The sequence below is a fragment of the Antedon bifida genome, chromosome 7 (genome assembly GCF_963402885.1).
Source record: "Antedon bifida chromosome 7, ecAntBifi1.1, whole genome shotgun sequence".
Lineage (NCBI taxonomy): Eukaryota > Metazoa > Echinodermata > Crinoidea > Comatulida > Antedonidae > Antedon > Antedon bifida.
The window spans coordinates 11,852,661-11,875,659 of record NC_136232.1 but is presented as its reverse complement, the minus strand read 5'-3'; the positions used below and the strand labels follow the sequence as shown (position 1 = coordinate 11,875,659).

The window sequence follows — 22,999 nt, the reverse complement described above, 5'->3', positions numbered from 1 at the left end:
CTCATCAATAATTATTATTAATAATTTATATCACTTTGTTGGATATGATCAGTGTAGTCATAATTTGATAACCAAGCATGCATATTTTAATATCTACCTCATCAATAATTAATATTAATAATCTATATCACATTGTTCGATATGATCAGTGTAGTCATAATTTGATAACTGAGCATGCATCTTTTAATATCTACCTCATCAGTAATTATTATTAATAATCTATATCACTTTGTTGGATATGATCAGTGTAGTCATAATTTGATAACTGAGCAAAAATCTTTTAATATAGATACATCATCATTAATTAATATTAATAATCTTTATCATACTGTTGGATATGATCTGTTTAGTTTTTTAATATCTACCTTATCAATAACTATTAATAATATCCTATATCACAATGTTGGATATGATCAGTGTAGTCATAGTTTGATAACTGAGCATACATCTTTAAATATCTGCCTCATCAATAATTAATATTGATAATCTATATCACACTGTTGGATATGATCAGTGTAGTCAAAATTTGATAACTGAGCACGCATCTTTTAATATCTACCTCATCAATAAGTAATATTAATAATCTATATCACATTGTTCGATATGATCAGTGTAGTCATAATTTGATAACTGAGCACGCATCTTTTAATATCTACCTTATCAATAACTATTAATAATATCCTATATCACAATGTTGGATATGATCAGTGTAGTCATAGTTTTATAAACTGAGCACACATATTCTAATATCTACCTCAACAATAATTAATATTAATTGTCTATATACCAATATCGAATATGATCAGTGTAGGCCTAGTCATTTGATAACTGAGCATGCATCATTTTATATCTGCTTCAAATATTAATATTGTCTTAATATATTAAGTGGTTTGAAGGATGTTTGCAGATGGCCTTTTTTGCATTGTAAAGTTTACACTTTAAAATCTGTCAATTTATCCAAAAAGGTCAAACTTTGACCTATTTTAATAAAATTATTTCATAAGTTGTCTTCTTTTATAGTTTTAGTAGTGATAATCAATATTAAGTGGTTTGGACGATGTTTGTGGGGTGTTTTTATAAAGTTTGCATTAAGTTTACATAGTAAAATCTGTTAATTTATCCAAAAGTGTCATTTTTCACTCTAAAAAAATCAAACTTAGAGCTATTTCAATAAAGTGATTTCAAAAATTGTCTTCTTTTATAGTTCTAGTAATGATATAATCAATATTAAGTGGTTTGAATGATGTTTGTGGGGTGTTTTTTTTAAAGTTTGCATTAAAGTTTATGCAATTTATGGTAAAATATGTCAATTTATCAAAAATTGAAATTTTTTATCCCAAAAAAGTCAAACCTAGAGCTATTTTAATAAAATGATTTCATAAATTGTCTTCTTTTATAGTTCTAGTAGTGATATAATCAATATTAAGTGGTTTGAATGATGTTTGTGGGGTGTTTTTTTTAAGTTTGCATTAAGTTTACGCAGTTTAAATGGTAAAATCTGTAAATTTATCCAAAATTGACATTTTTCACCCTAAAAAATCAAACTTAGAGCTATTTCAATAAAATTATTTCATAAATTGTCCTCTTTTATAGTTCTAGCAGTGGTATAATCAATATTAAGTGGTTTGGATGATGTTTGTGGGGTGTTTTTTTAAAGTTTGCACAGTTTACATGGTAAAATCTGTCAATTTATCCAAAAATTACATTTTCACTCCAAAAAAGTCAAACCTAGAGCTATTTCAATAAAATTATTTCATAAATTGTCTTCTTTTATAGTTCTAGTAGTGGTATAATCAGTATTCAATTGTTTGAATGATGTTTGTGGGGTATTTTTTAAAGTTTGCATTACGTTTGCGCAGTTTACATGGTAAAATCTATCTATTTATCCAAAATTGACATTTTTCACCCTAAAAAATCAAACCTCAGAGCTATTTCAATAAAATTATTTCATAAATTGTCCTCTTTTATAGTTCTAGCAGTGGTATAATCAATATTAAGTGGTTTGGATGATGTTTGTGGGGTGTTTTTTTAAAGTTTGCATTAAGTTTACGCAGTTTAAATGGTAAAATCTGTAAATCTATCCAAAATTGACATTTTTCACCCTAAAAAGTCAAACTTAGAGCTATTTCAATAAATTGATTTCAAAAATTTTCTTCTTTTACAGTTCTAGTAGTGATATAATCAATATTAAGTGGTTTGAATGATGTTTGTGGGGTGTTTTTTTTAAGTTTGCATTAAGTTTATGCAGTTTACATGGTAAAATCTGTAAATTTATCCAAAATTGACATTTTTCACCCTAACAAATCAAACCTAGAGCTATTTCAATAAAATTATTTCATAAATTGTCCTCTTTTATAGTTCTAGCAGTGGTATAATCAATATTAAGTGGTGTGGATGATATTTGTGGGGTGTTTTTTTAAAGTTTGCACAGTTTACATGGTAAAATCTGTCAATTTATCCAAAATTGACATTTTTCACCCTAAAAAGTCAAACTTAGAGCTATTTCAATAATTTGATTTCAAAAATTGTCTTCTTTTACAGTTCTAGTAGTGATATAATCAATATTAAGTGGTTTGAATGATGTTTGTGGGGTTTTTGTTTAAAGTTTGCATTAAGTTTGCACAGTTTACATGGTAAAATCTGTCAATTTATCCAAAATCATTTTAAAACACAAACTAGGTCAGAAGCTTGTAAAAAGTGAAAGAAGTCATTATATTTTAATATTGTTTGGTCTACCCATAGTTATAGGTAATAAAGATGCCTATCATAGTCAAATGGCAATAACTGATTAGCCGAGACCAATGACAAACAACTCCTACTTAAAATTCCCTACTTATACAGTACAGCAGCTTTTTGATTGGCTGCAAGTTTAGTTTTCTGTTCGTTCATCAGAAATGGTACAACTAATTATTAATCAATAAGATTACTGGATTCTTTAGTATTTCTGACACATTTCCTTTTTAATTGAATTATTAATGTAATGGAAATTCGTCATAGGCCTATTATAGCAACATATCATTTCTGGAAGAGTATTATTACGGTCTGTATAGATCGATGTTAAAACACACATTATTCATTCACTGCACATTTATTCTGTTAAGAAGAACTGGGACCCTCAATAGAAGCCAAAGCATGTCTCATTATAGCCCCTACAATACATACAACGGCACACGTTCATCATAAACGATGCGTTCTTAAAAGTATAAATTTAAACAGCAAACGGATACAAATCAATAGGGTGATTAGGAACAAAAGAATAACACATTTTCAAAACCCATCGACTCGATCTCTCGTATACAGTAAATTTAACAAAATCACACTGATCATATCCAACATTAAGTATTAATAATTATTATTGATTAGGTAGATATTAAAAGATGCGTTATATCAAATTATGATTACACAGATCATATCCAACAATGCGATATATATTATTAATAATAATTATTGATGAGGTAGATATTTAAAGATGCGTGCTCAGTTATCAAATTATGACTACACTGATTATATCCAACAATGTGATATAGATTGTTAATAATAATTATTGATGAGGTAGATATTTAAAGATGTGTGCTCAGTTATCAAATTATGACTACACTGATCATATCCAACAATGTGATATAAGATATTAATAATAATTATTGATGAGGTCGATATTAAAAGATGCGTGCTCAGTTATCAAATTCTGACTACACTGATCACATCTAACAATGTGATATATGATATTAATATTAATTATTGATGAAGTAGATATTAAAAGATGCGTGCTCAGTTATCAAATTATGACTACACTGATCATATCCAACAATGTCATGTAGAGTATTAATAATAATTATTGATGATGTAGATATTGAAAGATGCGTGCTCAGTTATCAAATTATGACTACACTGATCATATCCAACAATGTGATATAAGATATTAATAATAATTATTGATGAGGTCGATATTAAAAGATGCGTGCTCAGTTATCAAATTCTGACTACACACTGATCATATCCAACAATGTGATATAAGATATTAATAATAATTATTGATGAGGTAGATATTAAAAGATGCGTGCTCAGTTATCAAATTCTGACTACACTGATCATATCGAACAATGTGATATAGATTATTAATAATAATTATTGGTGAGGTAGATATTAAAAGATGCGTGCTCAGTTATCAAATTCTGACTACACTGATCACATCTAACAATGTGATATATGATATTAATAATAATTATTGGTGAGGTATAGATATTAAAAGATGCGTGCTCAGTTATCAAATTATGACTACACTGATCATATCCAACAATGTGATGTAGAGTATTAATAATAATTATTGATGAGGTAGATATTAAAAGATGCGTGCTCAGTTATCAAATTCTGACTACACTGATCATATCGAACAATGTGATATAGATTATTAATAATAATTATTGGTGAGGTAGATATTAAAAGATGCGTGCTCAGTTATCAAATTCTGACTACACTGATCACATCTAACAATGTGATATATGATATTAATAATAATTATTGGTGAGGTATAGATATTAAAAGATGCGTGCTCAGTTATCAAATTATGACTACACTGATCATATCCAACAATGTGATGTAGAGTATTAATAATAATTATTGATGAGGTAGATATTAAAAGATGCGTGCTCAGTTATCAAATTATGACTACACTGATCATATCCAACAATGTGATATAGATTATTAATAATAATTATTGGTGAGGTAGATATTAAAAGATGCGTGCTCAGTTATCAAATTCTGACTACACTGATCATATCGAACAATGTGATATAGATTATTAATAATAATTATTGATGAGGTAGATATTAAAAGATGCGTGCTCAGTTATCAAATTCTGACTACACTGATCATATCGAACAATGTGATATAAATTATTAATATTAATTATTGATGAGGTCGATATTAAAAGATGCGTGCTCAGTTATAAAATTCTGACTACACTGATCACATCTAACAATGTGATATATGATATTAATATTAATTATTGATGAAGTAGATATTAAAAGATGCGTGCTCAGTTATCAAATTATGACTACACTGATCATATCCAACAATGTCATGTATAGTATTAATAATAATTATTGATGATGTAGATATTGAAAGATGCGTGCTCAGTTATCAAATTCTGACTACACTGATCATATCCAACAATGTGATATAAGATATTAATAATAATTATTGATGAGGTAGATATTAAAAGATGCGTGCTCAGTTATCAAATTCTGACTACACTGATCATATCGAACAATGTGATATAGATTATTAATAATAATTATTGGTGAGGTAGATATTAAAAGATGCGTGCTCAGTTATCAAATTATGACTACACTGATCACATCTAACAATGTGATATATGATATTAATAATAATTATTGGTGAGGTATAGATATTAAAAGATGCGTGCTCAGTTATCAAATTCTGACTACACTGATCATATCCAACAATGTGATGTAGAGTATTAATAATAATTATTGATGAGGTAGATATTAAAAGATGCGTGCTCAGTTATCAAATTATGACTACACTGATCATATCGAACAATGTGATATAGATTATTAATAATAATTATTGGTGAGGTAGATATTAAAAGATGCGTGCTCAGTTATCAAATTATGACTACACTGATCATATCGAACAATGTGATATAGATTATTAATAATAATTATTGATGAGGTAGATATTAAAAGATGCGTGCTCAGTTATCAAATTCTGACTACACTGATCATATCGAACAATGTGATATAAATTATTAATATTAATTATTGATGAGGTAGATATTAAAAGATGCGTGCTCAGTTATCAAATTATGACTACACTGATCATATCCAACAATGTGATATATGATATCAATGCTAATTATTGATGAGGTAGATATTAAAAGATGCGTGCTCAGTTATCAAATTCTGACTACACTGATCATATCCAACAATGTGATATATGATATCAATGCTAATTATTGATTAGGTAGATATTAAAAGATGCGTGCTCAGTTATCAAATTCTGACTACACTGATCATATCCAACAATGTGATATAGATTATTAATATTAAATATTGATGAGGTAGATATTAAAAGATGCGTGCTCAGTTATCAAATTATGACTACACTGATCATATCCAACAATGTGATATATGATATCAATGCTAATTATTGATGAGGTAGATATTAAAAGATGCGTGCTCAGTTATCAAATTCTGACTACACTGATCATATCGAACAATGTGATATAGATTATTAATAATAATTATTGATGATGTAGATATTAAAAGATGCGTGCTCAGTTATCAAATTCTGACTACACTGATCATATCGAACAATGTGATATAGATTATTAATAATAATTATTGATGAGGTAGATATTAAAAGATGCGTGCTCAGTTATCAAATTCTGACTACACTGATCATATCGAACAATGTGATATAGATTATTAATAATAATTATTGATGAGGTAGATATTAAAAGATGCGTGCTCAGTTATCAAATTCTGACTACACTGATCATATCGAACAATGAGATATAGATTATTAATAATAATTATTGATGAGGTAGATATTAAAAGATGCGTGCTCAGTTATCAAATTATGACTACACTGATCATATCCAACAATGTGATATAGATTATTAATAATAATTATTGATGAGGTAGATATTAAAAGATGCTTGCTCAGTTATCAAATTATGACTACACTGATCATATCCAACAATGTGATATATGATATCAATGCTAATTATTGATTAGGTAGATATTAAAAGATGCGTGCTCAGTTATCAAATTCTGACTACACTGATCATATCCAACAATGTGATATAGATTATTAATATTAAATATTGATGAGGTAGATATTAAAAGATGCGTGCTCAGTTATCAAATTATGACTACACTGATCATATCCAACAATGTGATATATGATATCAATGCTAATTATTGATGAGGTAGATATTAAAAGATGCGTGCTCAGTTATCAAATTCTGACTACACTGATCATATCGAACAATGTGATATAGATTATTAATAATAATTATTGATGAGGTAGATATTAAAAGATGTGTGCTCAGTTATCAAATTCTGACTACACTGATCATATCGAACAATGAGATATAGATTATTAATAATAATTATTGATAAGGTAGATATTAAACGATGCGTGCTCAGTTATCAAATTATGACTACACTGATCATATCCAACAATGTGATATAGATTATTAATAATAATTATGGATGAGGTAGATATTAAAAGATGCGTGCTCAGTTATCAAATTATGACTACACTGATCATATCCAACAATGTGATATAGATTATTAATATTAATTATTGATGAGGTAGATATTAAAAGATGCGTGCTCATTTATCAAATTATGACTACACTGATCATATCGAACAATGTGATATAGATTATCAATAATAATTATTGATGGGGTAGATATTAAAAGATGCGTGCTCAGTTATCAAATTCTGACTACACTGATCATATCGAACAATGTGATATAGATTATTAATAATAATTATTGATGATGTAGATATTAAAAGATGCGTGCTCAGTTATCAAATTCTGACTACACTGATCATATCGAACAATGTGATATAGATTATTAATAATAATTATTGATGAGGTAGATATTAAAAGATGCGTGCTCAGTTATCACATTCTGACTACACTGATCATATTCAACAATGTGATATAGATTATTAATAATAATTATTGATGAGGTAGATATTAAAAGATGCGTGCTCAGTTATCAAATTCTGACTACACTGATCATATCGAACAATGTGATATAGATTATTAATAATAATTATTGATGATGTAGATATTAAAAGATGCGTGCTCAGTTATCAAATTATGACTACACTGATCATATCGAACAATGTGATATAGATTATTAATAATAATTATTAATGAGGTAGATATTAAAAGATGCGTGCTCAGTTATCAAATTCTGACTACACTGATCATATCCAACATTGTGATATAGGATATTATTAATAGTCATTGATAAGGTAGATATTAAAAGATGCATGCTCAGTTATCAAATTATGACTACACTGATCATATCGAACAATGTGATATAGATTATTAATATTACTTATTGATGAGGTAGATATTAAAAGATGCGTGCTCAGTTATCAAATTATGACTACACTGATCATATCCAACAATGTGATATAGATTATTAATAATAATTATTGATGAGGTAGATATTAGATATTAAAAGATGCGTGCTCAGTTATCAAATTATGACTACACTGATCATATCCAACAATGTGATATATGATATCAATGCTAATTATTGATGAGGTAGATATTAAAAGATGCGTGCTCAGTTATCAAATTCTGACTACACTGATCATAATACTGTACACATAGTCCTATGCAATTAGACATTGATTTAGTAGTACTACATATCATTTGTTATATTAGGAATGTTGTTTTAGTGTTATTAAAATACTTATCGAATTTTTTTTTAAATAAAAATATTAGTTTTGGTACCTATAAATTTATATATTATAATAACATGCTAGATGTTATAATAATGTGATCTTTATTACAACTAAGAAACAATTATATACGAGGATGATACACACTGATAGCTCTCAGTTATCAATAAACGAAGTACACAATATAGCTCCAACACTTCATTATCACACGTGCTTTATTCTTCTTGCTGCTTTTGCGCGCACCAATGATATGCTTTCGTATAATCACATGAACATCGTATCCCGAACTGTCAATTGTGATTGGTCAAGAGTGTACTATACGCTCGATCGTCTGCTGTCCTGCTGTCACGTCATTGTTCACAAGCATTTTTCATTAAAAAAAAACACACAAACACGTCCAGTATTATCTAATTTTAATGAACCTGATAAAAACATTTATAAAAGCAAATCACTGGCCAATTTAACTCAACTGAGGGACTAAGCGCGTTGAAAGTAATTTGACAAATCACGAGGTGAGTCGGATCATCCGAACTGTCACACCTGTGATTGTTTTGATAAACTCACTTGCGTTATTTTTATAATCATATACAATGGTATTATTGTTGCCTCAGTTATAATTTACACGTGTAATTAATCGCGTGTGACTTTCCCTGGTTATACAATTTGAGATAAAACATTTGTTTCAAAAAATGTAACCTATCAGTTGTTGCGTTCTACAGGGATGAACTAGCCTATCTAACTAAATATCAATTAGGCCTATTTTACAGATTTTTTGCAGTATAATATTATTAATTATGTAGCAAACATTTCGTCGAAAATCCATTGACGGTTACGTTAATGGCATATTACTAAAGAAAGTACTTTAAAGACATCTCCTAGTTGTATTTCCCCCGAAGTTCTGCTAAAACCTGTATTATTTTTATATGGTTACGCTTTGAACGAAGATTTCTAATATTTTCCAATCAATGAAAAACTCGAATCATGTAATTCCTCGGGACTTTTAACCTTTTTGTAACCGAAAACATCCATATACTTTCCACAATTGTCCATTTCTTGTATTCGTTTAGCAAGTTCATACGTCATACTTTGACGCCATTTCTCAGCATTCAAAGTAGAATTTCGAGAAAGAGCATACGAACCACCTTTATACCCGGATGTGCTGTAATTAATCCATTCAATGATTTCACTTGTAAGAGCACCTAAGCCAAGTTTTGCATATATCTTTGTTGCTGATTTTATTGGAGAAAGTGATATATCTTCGTATCTGACTGACATGTATTGTGATGATGGAATCTCGGAATATCCAAAATTGGCATTTTCTATCCAATCTTTACACCAATTGTTTAAATACTCGTAAAGTTCTGAAGGCAAGTCGTTGGCATCAAAAAGAGAACGGTGTTCTTCGTTCATTGCGTGAATCACATCTCTATGCCAAGCTCTAAGATTTGACAAAATCATGCCTCGTGGATCTCGTATTAGATGTAATATTTTAAAATCAACATCATCGTCGTTCACTAATTTGGTAAAGTTTGTGATGTTATGAATTCGAATAGTTTTGATGACTGTAAACGTTTTATTTTGACATTTGTGCGTCAATTCACGGCTGACAGGTTCACATTCTGTAGATGAAGACTCATTTTGCTTGCGGTGAGACACTCCTCTGGTGGGCCTACAAAGATTTTTCTCTGTTAAATCTGGAATTTCTTGTAGTCTCGACGTTAAAGAAAGTTGCATAATTGCTTTCAAGTACGACTTCATATTATCAAATCTACAATGGTATATAGAGGTGATCATATCGACATAGTTAACTAAATTCTTTGTATTCTTATAAATTTTCTGATCTGGTGTCTTCCGTAGATTATCAAGTATACGACCGGGTTCAAACATGTAAAATACCTGAGGATGCTGTGCTATAATTTGACCCAAGAAAGACGAACCTGTTCGTCCAATAGCCAGGATGTGTATACCTGTATGCTTTCTAGCATTTACACTGGAATTTTGCTGTAAATTCATCGGATCAAATTTATTTTTAGAAAATAAGCGTCCACTCATTGCTACAAAACTCCTATGGAGCGGTTTAGCGAAATAATGACTGCTATTGTCCACTGTATTATTCTCGTACGGTGCTCTTATTAGAATAAATATAAACACGGCTACAATCGAGATGGAAAAATACGAATACCTTGTCGATTTCATTGTTAATTGAATAGAAGCTTCTAGACCAAATTCAGATCAATGCGTATTAATTTTAATAGACAAAAACGATATTAAGTAAAATTAAATCCTCTTTATAAAATAGCGTAAATTGACATGACCAGTTGAAGTTACCAGATGTTATAGAAAATAGAAAATGTCAGTATAAAATAGAAACGGTAAAACTCTGTAGGGTATATAACATCAAACCAGCAATGTTTTCGTCAAAAGAGAAAAACTATATTGATTCAAATTAAATCCAAATTATAAAATAGCAAAAATTGACATGACGAAGTTACCAGATGTTATAGAAAACGACAGTATAAATGGAAAGGGTAAACCACTGTAGGCTATAACATCAAACCAGCAATGTTTTCGACTAAAAAGAAAAACTATATTGAGTCAAATTAAATCCAAAAATATTAAATAGCGAAAATTAACGCGACAAGTCAGGCCTAGTTATCAATAGAAAATGGAATCGGTAAACTGAAAGGATCACACCAGCAATTTTCGGCAAAAATGTGTCCATACGTTCCTTACGTGCTACATACAACCACTTTCCTCATATACACTGGATTATAATACTCTTCCTTGTATTGCTTCTATGGCTGTATACAGGTTTGAACTACTGTAGTAAACAACGGAGACGCTTTCAAAATACGTCAACGATAATCGATGTTCACAGCCGATACGTGTACATTCTTTACAAAACTGTGTTATTTTCTTCGATGAAACGTTCCCAAGTTATTGAATATTATTACAGTATTTGTTTACTTTACAGTAGTACATACACATACGTGAATGATTCGTGCATTCATCAACAAACTCCTGCACAATCGTTCTGATTACAAACGCATCAATGAACAGGTACAACGTCTTTAAAATCAATAATACAATCAATTCTGATCCACTATTTAATACACGGACAATGAAAAGTGTACCTCACTAAATCAGGGGATTTCGGATGGTTGTGTCGTCGGTAGTAAAAACCAATAGATTATTATAAATCAATATTTATTGAATAATTAAGTTCGTGTTTATACAACAAAAGGTCAAAATTATATAAAATCTAAAAATACCATATTGTATAATAAATTATAATACAGGTAAAGAAAACGTTAATTTAATTTTCAAAATGCATACAAATATTACCGTATTATTTACCAATTGACAATTTATTTACAAAAATTCTACCTATTTTGAGGTTTTTATTTGAACCACAAAATATCAACAGAATCTGTAATAAATAGAGAGTAGTCCAAGATAGTAAAATTAAAACAACAAATAGTGAACAATACAATTACAGGCAACATTGGCCAGTATCAGTAATATTTATTAGTACTGCTTGGTTCCCACTAGAGACACAACACAAAGACGTAAAGCAGGTGATTTGACCAATCACAAGCAAATGATTATTCGAACTGTCGCGTTTCATTGGTCAACTTGCTTGTGTTGCGTCTACGTCCTTGTGTTGCATCATAGTGGGAGCCAAGCTTAAAAGAGAATTGGAACAGTGCCAAGCTTTTTAATGTACTTTGTCAATGAGTGGCTTATAAAGTAGTGGAGCTGTAGCTTGGTGATTAACATGCTTGTCTTCCAATACGAAGTCTGGGGTTCAATCCTGATATAGTGCCAGGGTTGTAACTCCCGACTCTGTCAACTTAACTTCAAATATAAAACTATTAATTATTAAATAGTTTATCGATCCTGTAATTGCCGAGTTACACGCTAATGGTAAACCCATATCATAGTTAGTCCAGTAGACACATGGTTAGCACACTTCAAAGCTAATATATCTTTGCTACCTTGTAGTGGCTTTAGCTTTTTCCTTTGCCATCATCTCAAAGTTAATCTTCACCTTAGCTTTCACATGCACTGTAGCATTTGCAATTCTTTGTTGCATCGTCAATGATTTTCCTATCCTTTCAGTTGTAGGTGCCGTTTCTGGTCCTTCCCATTCTTTTGTATACTCTTCTATGATTTTGTTTGGTTGACCTACGACTTGGCCCAGGAGAAGGCCGATGTTATCTGCTTTTTGTCGACAGTTGGAGACTGCCTTTATTAAAACTTGTTTTCTAATATTAAAAAAGAAACATTTAAATTCAATATCAAATGGTAATTATTTTGTACAAATTCATGATTGAAAGTGTACCACACTCTTAAATACTGTATATGTTTTTCAAATTTAGCTATTTATTCAAGAGGATCAAAATATAGTGATGAGGCACACAGTTTATTTTGCATGAAACTTTCTAATTGGGGTGAGCTTAAACAAGATGGGTTAGAGTTTGGAATTATTATGTACTTACTGTATTGTATTTATAACTGACCTTAGTTCTTCAACACTGTGAGGTGTATGGTGAAAATCTGGTTGAGTTATAATAACAGAATCATCTAACTTTTCTACCAGAAGATTAGTAACAGCTAAGCATTTCTCAATGTCTACAAATGTGACTAAAAGTTCTGTAGTCATTACATACAAGCCATCCTCTCTTTGTAATGAATCAGTTCTTGAAACATCTCCTTCCTAAAAAAATATTTTAAGGAAAACATTTTGTAATAAAACAGGCTTAATATTAAAAATGAATACTTTTTTCATTTATTGTATTTGTGTACTGTGTATTTATGCAACTGTTAGGCATTATTATTACCTTTACTTGAAATGTATGTAGAGCTTGAAAAATATAATCTGTTCGTCTTGCCACACTATTCTTAGCCTCAGCAGCTACCTCTTTACGACTACTGACAACCACTGTTACATTGGCTCTATTCGGCACTTGCCTGGCTTCTGCTGTCGCCGTCACCTCGATTTCTGTTGACGTTTTGGGCCTAGGGTTACCTTGGTTTTTATTATTACTAGGGGTATTTGACTGGTCTACAAGCGATGCATACACTCTGGAGGGCTTAAACGACATTATAACCAATACAAGATAAAGTATTTTATTCAAATAAATAGCTAAAGTAATAGCAAACAAAAAACATTTTTAAGTGAACCGCCGTTTCGCATGTAAACAGATCATTTGAGAGTTATGCGTTTGAAAGTGAAGTCTGCTCAACTACGTCAAGCACATTGTTTTCGCGTCAACAGCGGGTAGCATACTCTATGCTAAAATGTGGAAGCAACGTAACGTTTGACTAATAAACGCGTTTATAATTATATTGACGAAATTTAACTGACCCGTCGAATACGGTGAATTATTAAGTTATTAAGTTTTATAGAAAGCTAGGGAGGCTTTAGTGGAGGCGGGGCTTCCAAACTTCTTCAACGAATGATAGTAAAAATAGATGAGTTGCTAAAGTCTTCTTCACAGTTTTGTTGACATTTTTGTTGTTATCAATTATTTGTAATCATCAATACAAAAGAACAAATTTAAAATCATTTCTATAAACTGTTTTTATTGCAATCAATACAAAATAAATACATTTCATTAATATATAAATAAAAAATGTCCATACATTTGATATACAATAGATAAGTAGTGGAATGTATAAGACTTGTATAAACCTGTATTTGCCACATGCTATGTGTACATCAACTTTATAACTGATAGTTATGTAAGGCCGAAGCCTTTTCCATTTTCTAGAGCAATTGTTAAACGATTTCTGAGTTTGTCCTTGGAAGCGTAAGATGGAAGAAGCAGACGATTAAAACACGTCATAGCAGTTGGAAGGCGGTCACTATCTGGTCCATGTCGCTGGATCACTATTGGAAGACTTGATAACCCCTTTACAGGCACCTGAAATAAATGTATAATATATGCAGTTTCTCATTCTTAAACTCTGTCTACACTATCAAACTTTGTGACAAAAAAATGTGATGTGCCCATATATGGACATGATGATGTCATATCACAACCATCAATCGCTACCATATTTGGACACATAACACATGTTTTGTCAAATTAGTTTGATAGTGTAGACAACAGATTTCCTCATCGTTATAATTTCTAGATTAATCAATTTATTTTCAACATATCACTGGGTGGTTTAGTTGTTCTTTGCCTGTTAATTTATATATCGGCAGTTTATTATTGCCATATTTTCAGGAAATGCACACAAACATTTGCTTTGTAATATGTTTTAAACTCATTTACAACAACAAAAATGAAAAATACACCTGTTCCAATATGTTTATTCAATCACAGACAAATTAATAGGAGACATACCAATGACTAGGCCCTACTTGCTGTATGGAAACCAGGATTTTTAGTTATTATTTTACTCAATCTAAATAGAGATATAAAACCTTACCCTGTCACTTCCAGTTATAAAATTCAACAACTTCTTTTTCTGTGTTTCATCTAAGCTGTGAACAACACTCCAGAAAGCTTTAATAGTCCGATGGTGTCTGGGGGAAAAATGTATATAATATTATCTAAGTCTAATGCTTGTATCGCCTACTATTTGTGTGCCATGTTAGACACTGTTATCCCCAGTTGTCAATAAAGAATCTATCTCTCTATACAACCAAATTCATAACAAAACATTACAATATTGAGCCTTTTTATGTAAGCATATTAGTAACTTGTAATAATAAAAATAATAATAAATTTGGACTTTTAAAAGCATAATGCGTAAAGCCTCCATGTCCTTCACATAAAAATAAAAGTAATCCATGAAAAGAATAAAATAAAAAAGAGCAATTAAATTGAGAGTGACAGGCCATAAAATATATGGATCTCAACTGAATTGAATATGGTTTACCGAGGGTGAAAATATTTTTTAAAAGGTGAGTTTTTAAAAAAGCTGTTTAAATATGATGATAATCAATGTTTTCACCATAATTTTAATAGAAGAATAGCAGAAACTTATAGAAAAATTTTCCAAAGTTCTGTGGGGAGGGCCATTTATTTTTTAATTTTATTTGAACCATATTTAATGAGAGTGATCCATCCAGCAATTGCTGATCATTTGGGACCCTCAGAACAGATACAATACACAAAATACAAAAATAACAGAAAAGTTAAAGAAAAATAAAAGCGTATAAATAAAATAAATGAGAATTAAAAATCTGAATAAGAAACATTGGAATATAGTAAATAACTGATATGTTAAATTAAGCAAAAATTATAAAGCACCTCATTTCAACTATAAATTCATGAGCAATGATAATCCTACCTGGTGAAGCCATCTTCATATGTAGTACAAGATTCTAGAGCTATGAAATCTAACTCAGGATTACCACACACAAGTAGTTCGGTTTCCTCTGCTTGAAACAGTTTCAAAGCGGGACCACCACACACCAAGTGAAAACCATGTGAAAAGGCCTGCAAACAAACAACAACAAAATAATTATATTAATAAGGTTGTACAGTGTTTCACAACATTTAAATCAATTTGGGCTTGTAATAAAGTATTCCATAATGCAACATGGGAACAGGATAATTACAGAAACAAAATTACAGAAAAAAGAGAACGTACCTCAAATTGTTTTGACACACTGGTTGTAAGAATGTACTGGACATAACAATCCACATACATTTGTCGGTTCTGGAAAAAAAAAAGATCACTACAGCAGAACCCCTTCATGACACCCCTTTCCCGTTAACATATAACAAATTCTGTAAACTAAAGCTCTGTCTACACTATCAAATTTTATGTGACAAAAAAAATGTGATGTGCCCATATATGGACATGGTGACGTCATATCACTACCATATTTAAGCATATCACTACCATATTTTGGCACATCACACTAGTTAGATAGTGTAGACAGAGCTTAATGATGAACATATACCGTGTATGATTTACAAATAGTAAAAAAATTATAAATACAGAAATAAAAGTAATTTCTTACCTTGTTTGTAACCGGCACCTGTGAACCATTTGGAAGAAGATCAACTGTGATCACCTGACTAAAACAGTTTATGGAAATCTGTAAAAAACGTTAAGTTCATTTAATTAACAATCTGTGGTTGGAAAGGATAAAGCTCTGTCTACACTATCAAACAAAAAAGTGCAATGTACTGTACCCAAATATGGTAGTGATATGCCCAAATGTGGTACTGATATGACATCATCGTATCCATATATTGGCACATTACATTTTTTTTGTCACATAAAGTTTGATAGTGTAGACAGAGTTTTAAAATAAGAATCTGATACAGTGTGAGAAAGATGTCAATAACAAACATTGGTACAATAACTAACATACAGTGCAGCCATCTAAACATAATCTAAAGCACATTACCTGAAATGTTTGACAGAACACTTCTTCAACATCGCCCTCATACTCTAGTAACTCTTGCAGGCTTTTGGCTAACGTAGGCTGGACTTCTTTCAGATCTTCTAGGCTTAGCTTGACACCATGAAGCTTCTTATAGATCAGGTTGGGAAAGTGGACGTCAAGTATTATACCATTGTAGATTGCTAGGCCTAAGATGATTCCAACTAATTCAAATTCATTGTCTGATTCTAAAGATCCACCTAAAAAAAGAATAAGTAACTTACTTGTTACTTGGTAGATAGGCCTTGAGGAAGGGCCCTCATTTTTTCTTTGAAGGATTCCACACATGCTATTCTAACAAACTGTTCAAAACTTTCTATTATTTAAAAGCTGAAAAAAATCAGGTCCATCTCAGGTCCATTCTATAGTCACCATAGATTGACTTCTTCATCAGTGCTTCTATGATTAGTTGGGAACATGAGTGCTAGTTGATCATACCCAGTACTCAAATGATTTGGGAAAACACCTCGCAACCATACTGTAAGTAAACCTCTTTTATAGTTGCAGAAACGCTACTTCAATTCTATAAATCATCACAAAAATCCAACTTGTGTTTAAAAAAAAAGAAGTAAAAACTCACCATTTATCCACAAAAGTCTGGTTTCGTCAGTCTCTAGAAACATGCCATAGCTAGGCTCAAAGATTGACGCCGTCAGCAATTGAAAAAATTCCTTCTGTAAGCCTCCCATGTCCAATCCCTACAGTCAATTAAATTTTGTTATGTTTATATCAACGTATATGATTTTTTTGACAAATGTGAAGTCGTTATGATGCTTGGCTACCAATCTAAGGGTCCTGGGTTCAAGTCCTGTCATATGTCAGGATTTTTTTTTTTGGACAATTTACAACTCCACCCCCAAAGACTTGTAATAAGACTTTATGTAGAGCATCTTGTGTATATGGAGGATTGTCACCTTTAAGAAGGATAGTGAATGATTTTACTTATGGTTATCCTTGGCAATTTGCCTAAATATATAAACAAAACAAAATCATATGATTTAAACTTGATACAAAAAATCTGATACATACCTGTTCACCACCGCCTACATACTTAATCTTAAGCGGTTTCTTAAGGTCAACTTGTTTGCCTCTGATTTGAGCCATGGTATCTGCTATAAGATGATCCCTACGAATTTCCAGCACCAGAAAGGGGCAGATGGCTGACTTAACGCTGTCTGACATGTTCTTAAAACGACTTCCTTCTTGAATGTATTTCTGCGCTTGGTTTACACGCTATAAAAACATAAAAAATAGCTTTTACAAACAAAATCAGTTATATATCACATATATATTTGATTGGATATTTTATTAAGCATAGACTAAGTTTGATTTAAGTAACTCACTGCTTGATGTAAAATAGCAGACTGATATTCCTTTCTCATCTGGATGACAGCATCAAAATGAAGAACAAGTACTTTGGACTAAAAACATAAATACAGAATCGGTTAATCTCTACGAAAATAATAAAAACTACTACTAGTACTAGTTGTTTTGTAATGAATACAGTGACTTACTGCTGGATTAAGAAGAAATGGATAGTTGAGTAAAGAACCACTTGTTACTGACTTGCTTTCCTGGCTTAGCCTCCACTTATTATATTCCGTTTTGTAATCAAGATTTCTATTTTCAAATTAAAAAAACAATCATACAGTATCAATTTAATATAAAATATTGAGTTAGATGTATCTACTTGACTGACTGAGACTAGTGCTTACGCCGTATTCTACCATAGGAACAATAAATGGAGAATACTGAGTTTCTTTAGATACCTTGATAGTTCGTCAGAGTAAAATTGTTCACATGATGCTAATGTCTTTTCAGATAGTGTGTTGGCGTCATGAAGAATTTCAAGAACTTTTGCAACATCAATTAGATTGTCCTCAGAACTATAAATTAAAAAAAAACAATCTAACTTTATTTTATGGTGCATTTGTAAATTAGCTTTAAAAATATGTCAATAACTTCATTCCAAAATACAATTTATACGCAACAGTTAAACTTTAAAGTTTTCTTTTCTAAAATTGATTTCTATTTTTAATGTGTATTTTTTCTATTTATTATTTTGATTAATCTTTGTCTTTACTGTGTTGTTGTTATGATATTTCCAATTACTATCCCACATTGAAAATCAGTGCACTAGTACTGAAAGTGCTTGCAGAATAAAGAAAGAATAAATAAATACTATTTAAAAATTGCGCACACCCTCCACAAGTAAACGTTGAATCTTACAAACCCTTGTTGTGGATGTAGCATTGCAGATAGATGAGTCTTAAACATTGTGATCAGTTTTTGGAAGCTCGTTTGTTCATAGGTGCTTAATATTTTCACTAAAGCATTCTTCGTAGATGTAGACAGCGCCCCCAATATTGCAGACAATTTGCATAAGAGTTCATGGTTACTAACAAATAAGGGGTTTGCAAGTAATATCTGAAACTAAAAATAGATTATAGTGATAACATTTGTTAAGCTCTGTCTACACTATCAAACTTTATGTGACAAGAAAAGTGTGATGTGCCCATATATGGACATGATGATGCCATAGCACTACCATATTTAAGCATATCACTACCATATTTGGCCACATCACACTTTTTTGTCAAACTAGTTTGATAGTGTAGACAGAGCTTTATACATTTGTTTGCTTAGATTTCACTGTTTAGTTTAAATGTTTGTTATTTTGTGAGATTTTACCTGATTAATATCATCATTGTGAACAGATGCAGGATGGATAGAAGACATAAGAATCTCAAGTGAATTGTTCATTGTTGACTGAAAGACATCACATGGATAAAGGTTCAACAAAAGGTCATATGCTTTACTAACTGCTTCCAGGTCAACACCACTACTAAAGTCATCTTCTTTAACCTTCATAAAAATAAATAAAAAAACATCAGTTAATTTGTTCTTATTGCCCAGTGTTTTTATATACAGTAACCTTTAAGCGCTGTCTACACTACTGTATGAAACTAGTTTAACAAAAAAGTGTGATGTGCCCGAATATGGTAGTGACATGACATCATTGTGTCCATATATGGGCACATCACATTTTTTTGTCGCATTAAGTTTGATCGTGTAGACAGAGCTTTACAATACATAACAAAAAACTTACAAGGAAGCTGGAATTGAGAGCATCTGATGAAGTGAACACAGTTCTTATTGTGTTGATCAGGAATGATGGATCAGAACATTGCTTATAGTGATCAACTGGTGCCTAAGAAATAAATATCAAATATACAGTCAGCATTAGTACAGTATACCAATATTGGCCTGTCTTAATATGTCTGGTTTTCCATAAATTCTGGTACAGAATTTTTAATGATATTCCATAAATTCTGGTACAGAATTCTAAATGTGATAATAAAGAGATTTGGGATGTAAATCTGGTTTTTGGAGAATTTCAAAGAGTATTGGTAGAGTTGACTGCATATGTAAATAAAATATATAAAATAAAATTAACTAATTGTTACTAATCTAGTTGTTTGTTTAAGAATGTACACCAATCACTAACAATACTAATGTACTTAAGTGACATTGGCAATCTATACTACATACCTGTAACATGTCTAAGGTCAAGTGTGTCAGTGAAAATTCGGATGGTATTTCTAGTGACATTTCGCGGGATAACGATCGCTCAAAGGCAACTAAGTCTTCCGTCTCCACCAAAGCTTCATGGCTTGGTATTGGACTTGGAGTAAAAGGTAACGTGTTGGAGAGAGAACTTAATGATTGATTTGAGTGTAGACTAACTTGAGAACATGGTAAATTAGTATGGTATCTATTAGGAAGCTGGTGGTCACTAACAGACCTAAATAGTAAAATAAAAAATATATCAAAGTAATAGTATTGTATTTAACTGCCAAGTTGCATCAAATGTACTATATTATCCTTGTTTACCCAAGTTGATATTTAGATGGTAATAATTACCTCAAAGATAAAGTATCGTAGCTATGGTGATGATGATCCAAGTCAATAGAAGAGCGGACATTTGAAATAGCACCCACGCCAACTTTACTCAAATCAATTGACAAGCTTTTTAGTTTGTTGGGTAAAAGATCTTCATTTTTAAACTCATCATGACATTGTGTTGATGATGAATGCTGGGAAGCCACGTCAATGACGTCAGTTTTCTTGGTTACTAGCTGCCTTGGATCAGCCAATGACCTTTGATCTCTTTCTTGAACTTTGAACTTCTGGTTTTTATTGGTGGATATAACATTATCAAGACTAGATGCTTTTAGAGTGTTTCTTTTATCCATTTGACTAATAGAGTCTGTTTCATCTGGATTTTCTTTATCAACAAACAATGATGCAAATGGTGTACAAGAGTATAACGAATATAAGAAAGGTTTTGATTGGCCTTCTTCTGGCTGGAAGACATCTTTTGGCAAGGAACAACCAATCAAATTCTCTGATGAACAAATATATTGCCTATGAAAAACAAAACAATTTTTTGCTACATAAAGTTTGATAGAGCTTTAAATAGTTACATAATATAACAGAAGTACACAAAAATCAAAATATTTCCATTTACTTTTGATGGGAAGCCAGATGTATACAAACTATGACAGCATTGCCTCGATTTACAATCACATGATCTGTGAAAACAAGAATGTAATTAGATAAAACAAATGTTTGTTTCTTATTAATACAAACAAAGGGGACTACCTTTTGGGGATTTAGAAGGCTATCCCTGGTACCATGTAATTAAGTTTCATGTTCGTTTTTGTCTCTATTTAATATTCCTGTATGCTATCTAAATAAATCAAAATAAAACACCGGGAAAATAAATTATAAATTTCAAAATACCTTTACATGAAGCACAAAACTTATTTCTACATTGCTCGTTGCCACAACCATTGGTTATTTGAGAATAATATCGCTTGACTAGCTGTTGCCATTGGTCTTTGAGGGCGCTGCTCATCGTGTTTGGTTTATCATAGCTTTTAAACGGCAATGCTTTCGTGATTGACAGATTACTGTCTGACAAAGCGGCAAGGTTGCTGGCACTTAAGGTCCTGTACAAATTTTAAAAAGTTACAAACTTTTAGAAAAATAACAGACAACCCAGTTGAGTCAGATTTTAATTATAAAAAGAGTTCAATATTGTCAACATATGCAACACAGATATTGGTAAAAAAACTATTTAACTCACTTTTTTAAACTATCTAGTGGTGTCAAACTATTGGAGCGCCCTCGTTGAAATAATATATTGTTCATCGAGCCACCACCTTCATCTCTTGAGAGTTTTGGTTGCGATTGATGTCTAGAAAAATGTGAAATAAAATATAACTGTAAAACAACAACAAAGTAATATATAAACTAGAGTCTTTTACACCTGTTCCGGCACGGTTCCGGTCTGAAGCCTGCAAATCAAACATCATTGTTTCATTTTCACACTACATGCATATCGATTGGTGCATGCATAGCCACATAGAGCGTCGTGAAACATTGACGTGCGATTCGCCGGACCGGAACAGGTGTGAAAGACCGTTTACTCTACCTTTCAAGTTTTAGTCTGCTCGAGTCAGCCTTAATAATACTTGCTGGTAACGATCCTTTTCTTTCTGCAAATTTGGTTGGTTTTCGGCCACCAGGTCGTGGGGGTGGCTTCCCAGGAACAGCGAAAGTTCCACCATTACTCATTTTTTTTCTGTCAAAAACAAAGCGATATCGTTTAATTTCATCTGTTGGGTGAGCTAGGCTAGAGGGACCTTTTAAAGTAGTGTCAGTATTTAGAATTGTAGATACACTAGTAATAGTAGGCCTAGAGCCTATCTAAATCTACCTATTGCACTGTACTACCAACTATTATACTATAGGCCTAGGTTAAGGTAGCCTTGAATCATGTTCCTTGCCAGTCTGTGCTGCTCTGAGCCTCGCTGGGTTCAAATTGCGACCTGATAGAGCGTGACTGTAGGCCTAGCTGCTAGGCTACCTAAAATAGCCAGTGTACTGTATCATCTAGTAATTGAAATATCAAGACAGTACACTGTTTATTGACAAACATTTCATTCTTCATTTTTCTCTATTTACTTACCTTTTAGATGTTTTATTAAACTTTAAAAGACAGATTTATGATCTGTGGTCAACCATGTTTGTGGTTGTTTTGGAAACTCCACC

At 31.3% G+C, this 22,999-nt stretch overlaps 5 protein-coding genes across 5 annotated transcripts in view; 2 read left to right on the top strand and 3 right to left on the bottom strand.

Moving 5' to 3' along the window:
- Positions 1–22,999, top strand: part of LOC144848910 (uncharacterized) — a 162,750-nt gene that overhangs the window by 12,776 nt on the left and 126,975 nt on the right. The gene's annotated exons all lie outside the window — the stretch shown is intronic.
- The window catches only part of LOC144847582 (tubulin alpha-1A chain-like), a 66,829-nt gene that overhangs the window by 27,068 nt on the left and 16,762 nt on the right, over positions 1–22,999 (top strand). The window lies entirely within an intron of this gene.
- Positions 9,397–10,732, bottom strand: LOC144848168 (carbohydrate sulfotransferase 1-like). The gene has a single exon (XM_078704867.1). The coding sequence runs from the start codon at positions 10,654–10,656 to the stop codon at positions 9,409–9,411; it is 1,248 nt and encodes a 415-aa protein (XP_078560993.1). The 5' UTR covers positions 10,657–10,732; the 3' UTR covers positions 9,397–9,408.
- Positions 11,733–13,663, bottom strand: LOC144848049 (interleukin-1 receptor-associated kinase 1-binding protein 1-like). The gene is made up of 3 exons (XM_078704716.1): positions 13,305–13,663; positions 12,984–13,180; positions 11,733–12,728 (listed from the first exon to the last, which is right to left on the bottom strand). Exons 1-3 carry the CDS (start codon positions 13,566–13,568, stop codon positions 12,455–12,457), a joined length of 735 nt encoding a protein of 244 aa, XP_078560842.1. The 5' UTR covers positions 13,569–13,663; the 3' UTR covers positions 11,733–12,454.
- LOC144847520 (putative E3 ubiquitin-protein ligase HECTD2) lies at positions 14,030–22,996 on the bottom strand. The gene is made up of 21 exons (XM_078703923.1): positions 22,917–22,996; positions 22,380–22,529; positions 22,032–22,142; positions 21,686–21,894; positions 21,411–21,474; positions 20,804–21,307; positions 20,432–20,684; positions 19,989–20,090; positions 19,571–19,744; positions 19,113–19,312; positions 18,649–18,765; positions 18,394–18,499; positions 18,223–18,300; positions 17,909–18,112; positions 17,460–17,577; positions 16,844–17,079; positions 16,451–16,528; positions 16,075–16,143; positions 15,772–15,920; positions 14,905–15,001; positions 14,030–14,390 (listed from the first exon to the last, which is right to left on the bottom strand). The coding sequence occupies exons 2-21, from the start codon at positions 22,520–22,522 to the stop codon at positions 14,205–14,207; spliced, it is 3,198 nt and encodes a 1,065-aa protein (XP_078560049.1). The 5' UTR covers positions 22,523–22,529; positions 22,917–22,996; the 3' UTR covers positions 14,030–14,204.